This window comes from Apodemus sylvaticus, chromosome 3, assembly GCF_947179515.1.
Source record: "Apodemus sylvaticus chromosome 3, mApoSyl1.1, whole genome shotgun sequence".
Taxonomy (NCBI): domain Eukaryota; kingdom Metazoa; phylum Chordata; class Mammalia; order Rodentia; family Muridae; genus Apodemus; species Apodemus sylvaticus.
Genome location: NC_067474.1, coordinates 48,629,227 through 48,643,407, shown reverse-complemented (window position 1 = coordinate 48,643,407; position 14,181 = coordinate 48,629,227). Strand labels below are relative to the sequence as shown.

The 14,181-nt window shown below is 37.9% G+C and overlaps 1 protein-coding gene across 1 annotated transcript in view; it reads left to right on the top strand.

The window, feature by feature from the left end:
* The window catches only part of Znf292 (zinc finger protein 292), a 61,029-nt gene that overhangs the window by 27,100 nt on the left and 19,748 nt on the right, over window positions 1-14,181 (top strand). Inside the window, exon 5 of the mRNA XM_052176230.1 lies at window positions 10,440-10,642. Within this exon, the coding sequence (XP_052032190.1) occupies window positions 10,440-10,642 (203 nt within the window). The remainder of the gene's footprint in view (window positions 1-10,439; window positions 10,643-14,181) is intronic.

The following is a 14,181-nucleotide window of genomic DNA, read 5'->3' as shown; positions in this document are numbered from 1 at the left end:
TTTAAGTCAGGAAAAAAAGGAACCTCAGTCACTCTACTGTTTGAGCTTCATCCAAAGTGTGCAGTTTTGTGTGTGTGTGTGTGTGTGTGTGTGTGTGTGTGTGTTTCACAAATCACATATATTGTATAGGTATCAATGGGCATGTAGGCCAATACCTTTAGAAGCGAGAGAATAATGTTGAGTGTCATACCTTAGGAGCAGGAGTGTCTGCTTTATTTTTTGAGATAGGTTCTCCTGTTCTCCTATTGGACTTTTAGGTCATCATTCAGCTAGACTAACTGATGCCCAGTGAGTTCCAAGAATCTGTCAATCTCCCCTCCAGCACCGAGATTATAAGCATACACCACCATGCCCAACTTTTAATATAGGTGCTATGGCTCAATCTCTCCATATCCTCTGTGTGCAAACAGCAAGTGCTTTACATCTCCCTGGCCCTTCATCTGAGATTTTTTAAAAACTACTATAATTGTCATGCTTAGTTTTGTTTTTAATATAGTCTGAAAATCCTGATGCGGCATGGGTATCTGCTGTCACATTCCTCATCTTTAGATAGATGTTTTTTCTTCTATTGAATCATTCTGTCAGCATTTAGTTTGTATCTCAAATATGATATGGTGAGCTTTAGGTCACCCCATACATTATAATAATGTGTACTTAAGTTAATATGACAGTCATTGAAGTCACTAGTCAATTATTAGATTGGTTTTCTTTTTAAAATTTAAGTTTTTATATGTGTATGTGTGCCTCTGAGTATGTACGTATGTGGATGCCCCAGGAGGTCAGGGGTTTCAAATTTTTTGGAGCTAGAGTTACACAGACAGTTGCGCACCACCCTGTGTGGATACTGGAAACTGAACTCAGGTTGTCTGCCAGAGTAGTGTGGTCTTAACTTTAGTCATTCCTTTAGCCCCATTCACTGCCGTTCGTTATGTTCCCAGTCTGTATTCTTAAGCCTTTTTTGAATACATAAGTGATGTATTTTAATTTTATGTGCATGTCTGCCTGTGGAGGCCAGAAGAGCCCCATTAGATCCCTGAGAGCTTTTCTGAGGCTGATGTGGGTGCTGGGATACACATTTGGGTCATCTGGAAGGGTAGTAAGTGCTCTTAACTGCTGAACTTTTTCTTCAGTCCTCCATAATAACGTTTTAAAGCTAACTTCAGTACTCTGTCCTTCCTGTCTCCCCCACTTACCACGATCCTTTGGGCACTGTATTTATTATTCAAGCTATCTTTCTTTCTCAGTTGTATCAATAACAGATCTACTATCAGATAGCTTTTTAATCAAGGTCCTTAATTATAACCATAAAGAGACATCGTAAAGTTAACCATGATAGTATATACCTGTAATTCTAGCAATTTAGAGGGAGAATGATTTTAAATATGAGAACAGCATGGGCTACATACTGAATTGAAGACCATTCTGAGCCCTATTCTAGGATTCTGTCTTAAAAGAAATTCCTGGGCTGGGTGGTAAGTACCTGCTTAGTCTCCACAAGTCTGTGTCTGACCCACCACTTCTGGGGATCGGGTGGGGACGGCCGCATTCAGGACTCAGGTGCTCGTGGATGCTTGGTTTCTTACCTGCGCTCAGTTGTTTTTACCCAGGTTATTTATCGTTGCCTATTATTAAAACACACTTACTTCTTATATCTGGGCCATGATGCTCTACTTTTATTCTCTTTAAGTAGTTGATGAAAGACCATAGTCACTGTTCAGAGTTCTCTTAAGCAAGCATGTTCAGTATTGAGATACATTTGACTTCATCTGGTATTGCTTTATATTGCCCTTTTTCTCTGAGATATGCTGGCTCCAACTTGGCTATAATCCTTCTTTGCCTCCTGGGGTGCTGGGATTCACACTTGTGAGTCTCAGTGCCAATTTCATTTACTGTTTTTAATTACACGTTTACAGAATGATTGAGGTGTTAATGTCTTAACGGTAGTATAGTACATTGAACAGAATTAATAAATCAGTATAAATATTGTGTTATAATGAAGTCCAGTGCTTTGTTCAGAGTCCTGTAGTCTTTACTTACAACTTTTTTCTGCCTCAGGATCCAAGCCAGTACACTGCACTACATTAGTCACCTTTCCAAGTTCCCCTGATTTGATAGTGTTTCAGACTTTACCCTTTTTGTCAAACTTGATGGGTTTGAGAGTGCTGGTTTAGATATTTTGTGCAATGTCCTTATTGAAACCTGTTCAGTGTTCTATGATCACCTGGTGATTCGGGCTTTAGAGGAAGGACCACAGAGGAACAGTACCACTCCGTCACCACATATGCCAGCATGACTTAACCATTGTTGAAGTGGCCTTTGACAGTCTGCCTAGCTGAACAGTGTGTCAGTTTTCTATCCTCTGAGCTTGATCTTCTTCCCATGTTGTGTCCTTTCAAGGATGTTCCTGTGTAAATCCCGCCCTGAGAGGTAGGAACTCATCCTCTGCGCCCTCGAGAGAGGAGGATCCATATAGCTTCTGTTTAGAACCCGGCAGACAGTCACGTCGTCCCTGTTGCTTGCCTGCTCACTTACTTAATATTAGTGTGTACTCATGGACATTTTAAAAACATCTTGATCTGAGGCTAATGCTACAGTATTTTATTGCTCAGATTTTATAGCTATTGGTGAGAATTTTCCTGATTGCATTGGTATAACCCTAGCATTATGGGTTTTGTTTGTTATATGAACTACTTCCTTATTTTCTTCTATTACAAGATGTTCCAGGATTGTCTTGAATATTTTCCTTGTTCCTTTTATTGGATAATAGTATCAGAAGCCAATATGCGGGTCACTGGACAGATGCACACATAAACTAGTCTTTGTGTAGTACATTTATGAGTATATTAGGATGCTACAGTACTAATGGATTACTGCACTCTTACTTACTGTCCCTCCATCCCTTAATATGGGATCTGTAGACATTTGTCATATAGTCAGACTCCCTCCCCAAGTTGTCTCTTTTCAGTAGTAGAACTCGGGAGCCCCAGCCTTGTGGTAGGCACATAAGCTGTTGCTCGGCACTACCATTAAGTCTTCGTCACATTCAACAGTTTATCTTGGACTAGTATGCCTCCAAATTCCTTAATATTCATTCCTTTAAACTGTGTTATATATCCATCCATAATAGTTTTACTGTTCTTAAAAATATCTCTACATCACCCATTCACCTTTCTCTCCAAAACCGGATAACTACAGATCCACTTTCTGCCTGTAGCTTGTGTTGGCCTTTTCTGTGCTGAATAATTACAGCCTTTTCCATTTGGTTTCTTTGACATAACAAAATATGTTTAACACTTCTCCGTGTCTTTGTGTGACGTGATAGTTGCTTAATCCGTTTTATAGTTGGTTAGTATGTTGTCGTACATATGTACCTTGATGCATTTACTCCTTGACCATCATAATTTTTAGTGGTTTGAACGAAGCTACTTGTAAATGCTTGTATGTAAGTTTCCGTCAGTTTCCACACAAGTTAGGCAAATCCTTAGAGTTTTAGTTTAGTTACAGTATCTTGATGGAAAACTCTGTTTAGTTTTCTCAGAGACTGCTAAGTCGTATAATAAAATGCTTATATAGAATTTTGTGTTTTTGTTAGATAATTGTTGTGACTCTAGATCTTTACCAGCAGTTGTATAGTTTGGGTATTTTAGCCATCTGATTGGTATTATGGAGCTATCACAATATTTTAAGTTGTGTTTCTGTAGTGATTGATGATGCTCTTCAATAGCTTTTCAAATATATGTTTGTCATCTGTATGGTTTTTTTTTATAAAGAATCATTGCCTTTTTTTGGACTATTGTTTTCTTGTTGAATGTTAACAGTTGTGACTTGGAAGCTTTGTCAGATGTTTGTGGTGTGTTCGTTTACACTACCTTAGCCTCCAGCTCCCAGCCGCCCGCAGAGCAGGTCTCACTCAGCATTGCCACCAGCTCTGCAGTGCTCTGTCGTGAGCCAGGGTGGTCTATGTTTCATCTAAAACAGCAAATAGAACATCGGGGAGATTTTCCTTTTGTATTTTTCTCTAGATGTCATAGTTTATGTCTTATATATGGGGTTTTTATGTGTTTTGAGATAATTTATTTAAAAATTATAACCTACATGTGCTGAGTTAACTAGTCACAAGCCATTTGCAGACTGTATTTAGGAAAGCATCTCTCTGCTGCTTTGAAAGTGTGCCACCAGCTTCACCTTGAACATTAGTTACAGATTTTATCAGTTTCATCTTATTCTCTTTGTTTTGTTTTAAGTTAAAGTCTCACTATACTTCATAAGAGATGAATTCTCCTTTTATAATAAGTAATACCTAATTTTAAGCAGTCGGCCCCTCCCTTGAAACCACCTTGTTCAGCTTTAGTGCTCTCGTGTTTTGAATGGTTTCCATTTTGCGGTTTTAGTTTTACTAACTTTTTATGTTTGCACTGAGTTCTGACACTTTTTGCACATCTTAAGGCATGAACTAGTTTTTTTCTATCTACCATTCTTAAATATAGAAATGTAATTATTAAACAAAGTTTTGCCACACTGAATTCTTCAGCATTTCCCCCTCCCCCTGCTTCTCTATTGAAATAATTTAGTTGTCCGCTTGTTAGCCTTTCACTGAATCTTGAATCCAGTGATTCTTTTTTCTCCTTCCTTCCTCAAAGGAAGCTTTTTAAAGTGTAAAAGTGTAAAGCTTGCTCTAAGGCTTCTTCCATCCCTTAACCCCCTGGCTACAGTGCCTGGGGAGATTTCTTGAGAAATCTCTTTGATAAAGACTTTTAACCTAGTCATCTTGAGAAGGATAAGCTTTATTTCCTCTTACAGCTTGTGGAACCTGGAGGCAGGAAGTGCTGCGGACTCACGCCATGGAGGAGTGGAGCGCTGCCTCCTCCCTGCCGGCCTCTGCCTCCTCTTGGCTTGCTCGGCCTGCTTCCTTTTGACTCCCAGACCCACAAGCCTAGGGCTGGGGCCATCCAGTGTGCTGCCCTCCCAGTCACCAGTCAGAAAATGTGCCCGGCCCAGTTCCACAGAGGCCTTCTAGTCTCAATTGAGGTTTCTTTTTTCAGAATGACTTTAGCTGAATTCAGGGTGGCATAAAACTAGTTAGCGCTTTCTGCTGTAAACCTGGGTGCCACCACCTCAGAAGCCATGCTTCTGTTCTTTTGAGGTACTTTCCTGAAATGGATTAGTTTTACAATGGTTTGTTGCAAATTTTTGATCAGCTGCTGTACTGTTCACTCTAGAGGTTATAAGATTTTACAGTCTTGGTTTCTCCATACTGTTAGCAACACTTTTAGTTCTTTCATTGGCCTGTTCTGCTCTTAGGAAGTGGCTCTCATTTTTCAATTAAGCTTTACTGTTCTGTATGCTTAGTAGTTTGTATATCATTTTTAGAAAAAGAGCTCCTTACTCATAGCCATTTGAAATAGGAACTTATTTGGGTTATACTTTCTTAGTTTGGATAGTAATTCTTTATCACTTGTATGATTTGTAAATGTTTTCTATCATTTACTTTTTCAAATGTATGGACTGCTTTCTTTGATGAACAGAAATTTGAGAGTCTCCTGTTTGGTTTTTGTCTTCATTGCCTGTCTCTTTGGTGTAATAGTTAAGAAATAATTTCAAAATATATAATATCATTTAGAATTTTTTCTGTGATTTGTTATAGAAGTTATATAGTTTTGAGTCTTATGTTCAGATGTTTAATCCTTTTAAAGTTAATTTTCTTACATGGTACAAAATTAAAGGTCTAGCATCATTCCTTTTGTTTGTGGATTGGTTTTTCTAGCACTGTGATGAAGAGACTCTTCTTTGTCCATTGAGTTATATCTTAACACTTTTTGATGATCATTTGGTCATAGGAGATAAAGTTTCTCTTGAATTGTGTTCTGTTACATGATCTGTGTGCCTCTTTCATGTCAGTATCACATTGGGCTTTGTTGGGTGAAGGGAGATCTACTGATGGCTACAGCATAAAAAAAGGAGGAGTTTCCCTCCTCTGCCGGAGCTGTTCATCTTCCACTAACTTCTCAGTAAGGATGGAGAGTACTGCCTGCCTCCACCTGTCAGCAATGGTTGAAAAGCCTTTCATCTGTGTGTGTGTGTGTGTGTCTGTGTGTGTGTGTGTGTAAGATTTGTGTACTTAAGAACACTGGACACTGTCTTCAGACACACCACAAGAGAGCATCAGATTCCATTACAGATGGTTGTGAGCCACCATGTTGTTGCTGGGAATTGAATTCAGGACCTCTGGAAGAGCAGTCAGTGCTCTTAACCACTGAACCACCATCTTTCCAGCCCTTTTTTGTTGTTGTTTTGCTTTTCGTTTTTAACACATGAAAGTAGAAAGACTATTTGTTGGAAAAACATTCCAGTTGGAATGGGCAAGGATATGAAGGGGAGTGAATGTACTAAAAATATATTATATACACTTATAAAATTACTAGAATAAGTTAAAAAGCTGAAACAAACAGCAGCAGTGGCTAAAGACTTCAGTGTCCTAGATTCCTCCATGAGGATGGATAGAAGTGGTGAGACTGGTGAAGACAAGGAGGCCCCTTACGATGGCCTAGTGATTTGGGATGGGGTGAATCTCTGGTCAGTGGGAGATAGGGTAGAAGGAAATAAATAGCAGTAGGACTAAGTGAGTTGGATATATTAGTTATTTATTCACAGAGAACATTTTTTGAGGCTGACTCTTTTCTTTTTTCTTTTTTCTTTTTCTTTTTCTTTTCTTTTTTTTTTTTTTTTTTTTTTTTTTTTTTTTTGGTTTTTGGTTTTGGGGGTTTGTTTTTTTCACAAGGTTTCTCTGTATAGCCCTGGCTGTCCTGGGACTCACTCTGTAGACCAGGTTGGCCTCGAACGCAGAAATCTGCCTGCCTCTGCCTCCCAGAGTGCTGGGATTACAGGCATGCACCACCACGCCCGGCTTGAGGCTGACTCTTTAGTTTATGAGTTGGACATAGCTAAGTAGATGTAGGTTTGGATGTGTTACATATTGTGTAGTATAGTACCCCTTCCCTCTTGGGAGTTTGGATGTGTTACATATTGTGTAGTATAGTACCCCTTCCCTCTTGGGAGTTTGGATGTGTTACATATTGTGTAGTATAGTACCCCTTCCCTCTTGGGAGTTTTCTCATTGCTTTTTTGAGATAGGGTTTCACTGTAAACCCCAGATGGGTCTAGAACTTATGTGAACTTAGAGCCTGACCTCCAACACATACCAGCCTTCCTGCTTCAGCCTTTCCAGTGCTAGTCTTCCACATGTTACCATCTTGTCCAGCATGAGCTTTCTTGTATGCTGCTGGCTAATCATCCTTTGAGAGCAGTGTTTCAAAGATATAACAAAACAGTTGTTAAACCTGGTGTGAGAGTGTGGGCTTAGTAATAAATAAGTTGACCTCACTTTTTTGTGGGAAATTCAAGATCACTGGGACAAATTGTTTTATATACATCAGTATTTGCGCTATGGTTTATTTATCTCTTTGAAATATCTTTATTTCTTTTTCCTTTTCTTTGTCCTTCTCACCTCCCTTCTCCTCCTTTCTATTGAGACAAAGTTTTACTTTGTAATCCTGTATGGATTTTAACTCAGATACTCACTTTACTCTGCCTCCCAAGTGTGTGGGTTAAGCATGTATGCCACTACATTTGGATAATTTTTTTAATATTTATAAAAGTATTACTAATAGAATATTTTTAATTAAACTGATTGACCATCATACACCTAGATGGCAGTTACTTAGCTATATTGATAGGCTTAAAACCAGCTTAGACCTGTTTTCCTCTTGAAGTGTAGATGCAGAGAACGTAGACTAAACATGACTACAATGTAACTTTACTAGTTATGGTGTGTGGGTATGAAAGGCATAGAAGACAGTGAAACTTGGCATCTTACTTAGGTACTCAGAGATAAAGAGCATAAAACAAGTATATGAGCACTAAACACATTGTTCTAACATCATAGTCCTGTATGGAGAGCCGTGGAGACCATGGTTAGAAACCATGAATCATGCCAAGAACTGAGAAGAATTGGAAGGAGTAGGAAGGGTGTTAGGAGCTGGGAGAAGTGACTTTAGCAGAACAGTCTAGTGTTAGTTGAGCCTTCCATCTGAGGCGTTAATCTGTGGCATGTGTAATCTTCCTTCCCACCTCTTCACTGATAGAAAAGTGTAATTTTTCAAGTTAGAATTAGGTACAATAATCAGATAGGTCTTTATCCCACTGGTCCTACAGAGATGGATAAAGTTAGAAGTCAGAAAACACATTCTAATGTGGCTCAGGGAAATCATTCAGTTTGTGAGTGCCTCAGTTTACTTACTTTGGTGAGTGATGGGTCTACAAAAATTAATCACACAAAGTCCATTCTGCCCCCGTGCTCTGTGCTTCTGAGAAATCTAATTTTTCTCTAAGCATGTCATTGGTTTCCCATCATTAAGACATAAGTGCCTATGATTTTGAATTTTTAAGACTAACATTTCTCTAAAAATTGTTTTAGATTTATTTTATTGTTTTATGCTTGTGTTTTACTTGCATATATGCATGTGCTCCACATGTGTGTCCATTGCCTGGGAGGATCAGGAGAGGGCATTAGATTCCTTGGGACTGCAGTTATAGAGATGGTTGTGAGCTACTTGTGTTGGGAATAGAATACAGATGTTCCCAAAGAGCAGCACGTGCCCTTACCTCCTCAACCAAGTACCTTGTCCTGATAGGTATTTTTCTAATACACTGTTCTAAAAATTATTCTGCACAGGTTGTCATTCTAAGTTATATATTCTGTTTCAAAAAAAAATTAGGGATTATTTTAAACTGACCTTTAGGGAATGCCATCTGTTTTCTTAGATACTTGCCACTTTGAAGTTCATTTTTTACTATGAGCTTTCAAATCCTATTGGTCATGAGTTTCCATGCTAGAATTTGTAATAATTCCCAGACTTTGTATCTCTAGAATTTCCTTTTGGAAAACAAAAAAGAGAACGTATAACGTTTTTCTTAATGTCAGTTACTCATAAATAGTCAGAATAGCCTTATTTTAACTTTATGTAAATCATTATTTAAAACTTATTAGAATTTGTTTTGGTAATGAACTCAATGGAAAATATATTGAAATATTGTCCTAATAAATAAGATCATGTAGAACTAAAAAAAGAAATGTAATTAATGTAATACATTTGTGTCAGATAAAGATACTAGACACTTGTACATCTGATTCATCTGTTTAGTCTTTATAATTTCCTCCTTTTAGTTCAGTGTAAAGATTAAATGACTGTAGGTACAAATGTCTACACTGAAGTAAATGTGGTTTAAATGTGGAATTCTGTGTTGCTGTTTAAGTGTTTGTGACTCAAGAGTCACAGTCACGGTGCTTTATGGATGTGACATTTTTCTAGGAGAGCAGAGAAAGGTAGATTAAAAGAGAAGATTCTAGACAGGAACTGAAGGGGAAAAGGACAGACTGTCTCTGAACTGCTCACTAGATACTGCTTCCATGACGTCACAGTTAGAGAATGCAGTGTTTCAGCTACAGAACATTTCAAGTTACTGGTTACTAGGAATTTTCTAAAGGCAAGAAAGAAATGTTTAAACATGATTTTTATGCAGGTACAGAAATCTAAGGGAAGTATTTGAATTCATACTTGTTGAAACATTAATTCTTCTTCACAGGTGCAAATTGACTTCATATTCTAGAGAACCAAAAGCGCAAGCTCAAAAAGAGTAGAAGTTGGTCGTACTTAAGTGTCTTAGCCATAATGTATCAAAATAAATAAAATCCCAAATATATTTAATATTTAATATATTCCTTTGGCAGACTTTCCTCCCTTCTTACTATTTTTTTTTGTGTGTGTGCAGATTTATTTATTCTAAAACATCAATTAAAAAGATAGGCTCCCCCTTTGTAAAAGAATATATTGTCAGTGTTAAACCAATTATTTGTTGAATTTCTTATTCTAGACTGTCCAAATACCCTTTATTATTATATGGATAATTGGGTGGTGCTTTGGGTTGTAGCCTTCCAGGACTATACTGTTGACACCCTGTCTCCAAAAAAAAAAAAAAAGAAAGAAAAAAGAAAAGAAGCAAAAAGAAAGACCTTCAGTCCATTCTAAATGAGGCCTTAAGTATAACGACATTCGCTGTAACTTTAAAAGTCAGCAAGCTTGGTGTCACCACAGGCCTGTAACCGGACAGTGGGCAGCTGAGAGAGGCAGGCCACTAGCGTGAGCCCAGCTGGGCTACAGAGTCAGGACACCCTGAGCTGTACAGTTAGACCCTGTTTCAAGGTAGGAAGTACGATTTCCCTTTACAAAGTCAAATATTGTATGATATCCTTCTGACAGTAGTAGAAAATTGCTAAAAGGAAAGAGTTTGAATTTCTGTGTTTTTACAATTTTTAAAGTTTTTATTTGTGTTGCAAATGAATTACCAAATGTTAATAATATATTATGTCTTGTTTTTTTAAGTGAATGAATTTTTAGCTTTTGAGGGTCCCATCTTGTTGGATATGAGAATTAAACATCTAATCAAAACAAATCAGTTAAGTCAAGCAACCGCTCTAGCAAAGCTGTGTTCTGATCATCCTGAGATCGGTACAAAAGGTAGTTTTAAGCAGACTTACCTTGTCTGTCTTTGCACATCATCACCAAGTGAAAAGCTAATTGAAGAGGTGAGTATATTTTTTGTTAGTAATTACTTTTTGAAGTGGATAAATTCAATTTAGCTTAGAATGTTTTGGACTTCCTTGTTTGTAAATAATGGAGCACATCCATTAGTGCTATGGCATGCTTCTGGGTAAGGGCAACTTGAATCATATGGGATGGATTGGACGTTCTAATTTAAGTTATGTGGATAGATTGTTTGATTAAGCTAAAGGAAATATGATAGCGCCCTTAACAGAGCCATGGCAGTGGTTTTTTTTTGATGTATTTATGTCATAACTTCATTTTTATTTGACATCAGGATACCCAAGAATATTTTTGGCTGATTTAACAAGAAGAGTAAGTCTAGATAGAAGTCATATAAATTATCTTTGTATATGTAGACTGTATTTAAAGTATAAGTAGCATGTTATAACAAAATATACCACTCAAAAATTAAATGTTATTTGCATATTTTCTGTAAATGTTTAGTTTCTTTTTAAGATTCTGTTTATACTTCATTTGTATTCAAGTGTAGATTTTGCACGAAGTTCTGGAAGTAAAATCATTACCCAAAAGGAAATTCTATACTTTTATATATTCAATTTTACAATTAAAAGTTGATATAGTAGTTTGTATTTAAAGAATTTAGATAAAAATTAATAGTGTTTTGAACTGTAAGTGTTCAGTGGTTCCGTACTCCAGGAGCACTATTTTCAGATGTCTTATATTTCTGTTATATATCTGGATTTCAGAGCAGTAAAAAGAAATAAAGGAATCGTGAAGATTAAGCCAGGCAAAATTCTGGTACACTTGGCAGATTATCACCAGGTTCCATCTTTTACTAAGGAGCTATTAGCAGTGTGTAGTTGCTGAGAGGGAGCCTGGGGGAGGTGGGACAAGGGGGCTGGTTCTAGTGAAGAGCCGAGTGCACGCGCACACACACACACACACACACACACAGACACACATAACACTCAGTGGACTCTGAATTGGTTGGTTGGTTGGTTGGTTGGTTGGTTGGTTGGTTGGTTAAGATGTGAGGAAATTGGAGAAGGGAGATGAAGGTAGTCATGATTGTATTTCACTGTATACAAGTCGGACCTGCCAAGAGTAGAGACCTTCCTGCTTGGCGGACTTGGTGCTTTAAAGGGAAGACTGAAGCTAAGATGGAGAACACTGTTATCACACTGTTATCAGTTACCATATCCAGTGTGCTTCCCAGTGGACTGAGAGGCCTGTGATAGGGCTCAGAACCATGGCTGCCTCCGGTCATTGTCACTTGAGGGCGAGATGGTGTGTAATAGCTGTGTGCTTTTTCCCTTGAGTGCAGAATGAAGACACTAGATAATAACAATTTGGACTAAGATGAAAAATAAGCCTCTTGGATATGGTGAGGATATTAGAAAACCAGAGTGGTTTCATCAGTTCCTGCTGGAGGGAGTAAAACATAGGCATTCAGTCTTGACCTTATTCTAGTAGTCTACACACTGTGCAATCTGTGACTATTTCTCCTTACCGATTCTTTTATTTTTCACAGACAGTTTGCATTTTCAATCACCATATATGAGAGCAAATCTAAAACTGAAACTTTCCTATTAGTTGAAAATGAGAATTAAACTGACATGTAAAGTATTTCTTATAATAGCCTGTGAAATGTGTGTGGCAACAAATGCACACACACTTCAGAATGGGTTTTGTAGACAGTTAGGGGCAGTAAACAGAAAATGACGTGTAGTCTCTGCATGAATCAGGCTAGCTAACGGAGAGCTGTCTAAGAGTATGGTTGTTAGATTACCTTTGAACCTGAAGACTTGAGCTGATAGTCTCAAAAACTATGTTTCTAGATTTTTAACCAGGTCTTGAAATGTGCAATTCATATTCCTTCTTGGTATAATAATCTAGAGTTAAGTAGCAGCAGCCTGGCCTGCTCTGAGATATACACCAGAAAAATTCTCTCTGGGAATTCTAGGTATTTATTTTATTAAACGGGTAGAATTAACTGTTTTATTTTGTTTGTTTTTATCTTCTTGTTAATAAACATGGTTCACTAAGATCTCTGTGTCCTCCAACCAAGGAAAACTATCAGTCATAGTGATCAAGTTTTAGGTTCTGTGTTTGGATAAATCCTTGTGGAAAGTTCATTTTCTTAGAAATAGATTAATTTTGTAATACTCTTTTAAGAAGTGTATTTGAAACTTGTTTCTTGTCCCATTTGAGGAAAATGTTTTAAAGTTGACTTGTCAACCAGTCAAATTTATTTCTGCTCCAAGGGAAAATAGTCATATGTCACTTGCACCTTGAAACTTTTCCCAACATTTCCTCCTTCAGGAATTGTGTTCACAAATATATATATGTATATATCTCCCCCCTCACAGTTTTTGTTCCTTTTTCTCCTTCTCCCTCACCTTTTTGGTGTATGTGTTTGTGTGTGTGTGTGTGTGTGTGTGTGAGTGTGAGTAAGATTTGAGTTTTAAAAGCATGTTCTTTAGAGAATATGGGGATAGATTTAATTAAAAGTCAGGTGTGGTCTGGATTGTTAATCCTGAGGAAATTCTTGTCCATATGACTCAGATGAGCTATTTCCCAGTAGTAATAGCTGCTGTCCCTGTTAGATATCAGACTTAGGGGGCTGTAAGAAGGATGTTTCATCTAACATTTCTTGAAATAATGAGCGTTTCTTAGATTCTTGGCAGAGGTAGTAGGACAGTGGCGCCTTTAGCTTACCTCCCGTTTTTCATTTGATTCTATCTTTAGAATAAACATGGAGGAGTGTTTTGAATGCCCTTTTGTTTTCTTTCTAATCATTTTCCCTCCCCTGTGCTCTGGGAGAGCCTGATTCCAGGCCCCACGAACCCAGACAAACCTGGAAGGCAGCAGATGCCTGTAATCCCACCGCTCCTCTGAGAGGGGAGCAGCAGGAAGCACGAGGCCCAGGTGAAGGCAGTCAGTCAGGGAGGCGCCATCACTGCAGCTGACACCCTGCCTTTCAAATCCCCCCCCCCCCCCCCCCCCCCCCCGCACAGTACAAAGTTCCCTTAAATAATCAACTTTGAAATATAGCTAATATACTTTCCTTACATTTCCTATATACACGTATATATTTTATATAGTTAAAACACACATCCCTTAACTGCCAACACTTTGTTTTACTGCCCTCATTTCAGTTCGTTCTGTTTACATATAGAAACTGCAGTTTCATAATAAAGATATGTGATATATTTAATCAGACAGGTGGATATTTAGATTGTTGTCTTGTAAGTGAACATTCTTGCATCTCTGCAAATCTACTGATACATCTAACGTCTAACATCATACATGAACACAGGAATGGCATTGGTCCTAAGAATCTACATATTTTAGACTTGGGGATGGTGCTACACACTTGGAATTCCACCATGGGGAGGTTTCGGGGTTGAAGTAGGAAGACTGCAAGTTCAAGGCCAGCCTGAGCTATGCCAGGTCTTTAAAAAAACAAAACAAAACAAGAATTTAAACAAAGTATCTACACATTGTGAATAGGGTAGAGACAGATTATTCAGAAAAGCGACAACAAAAAACCATAACA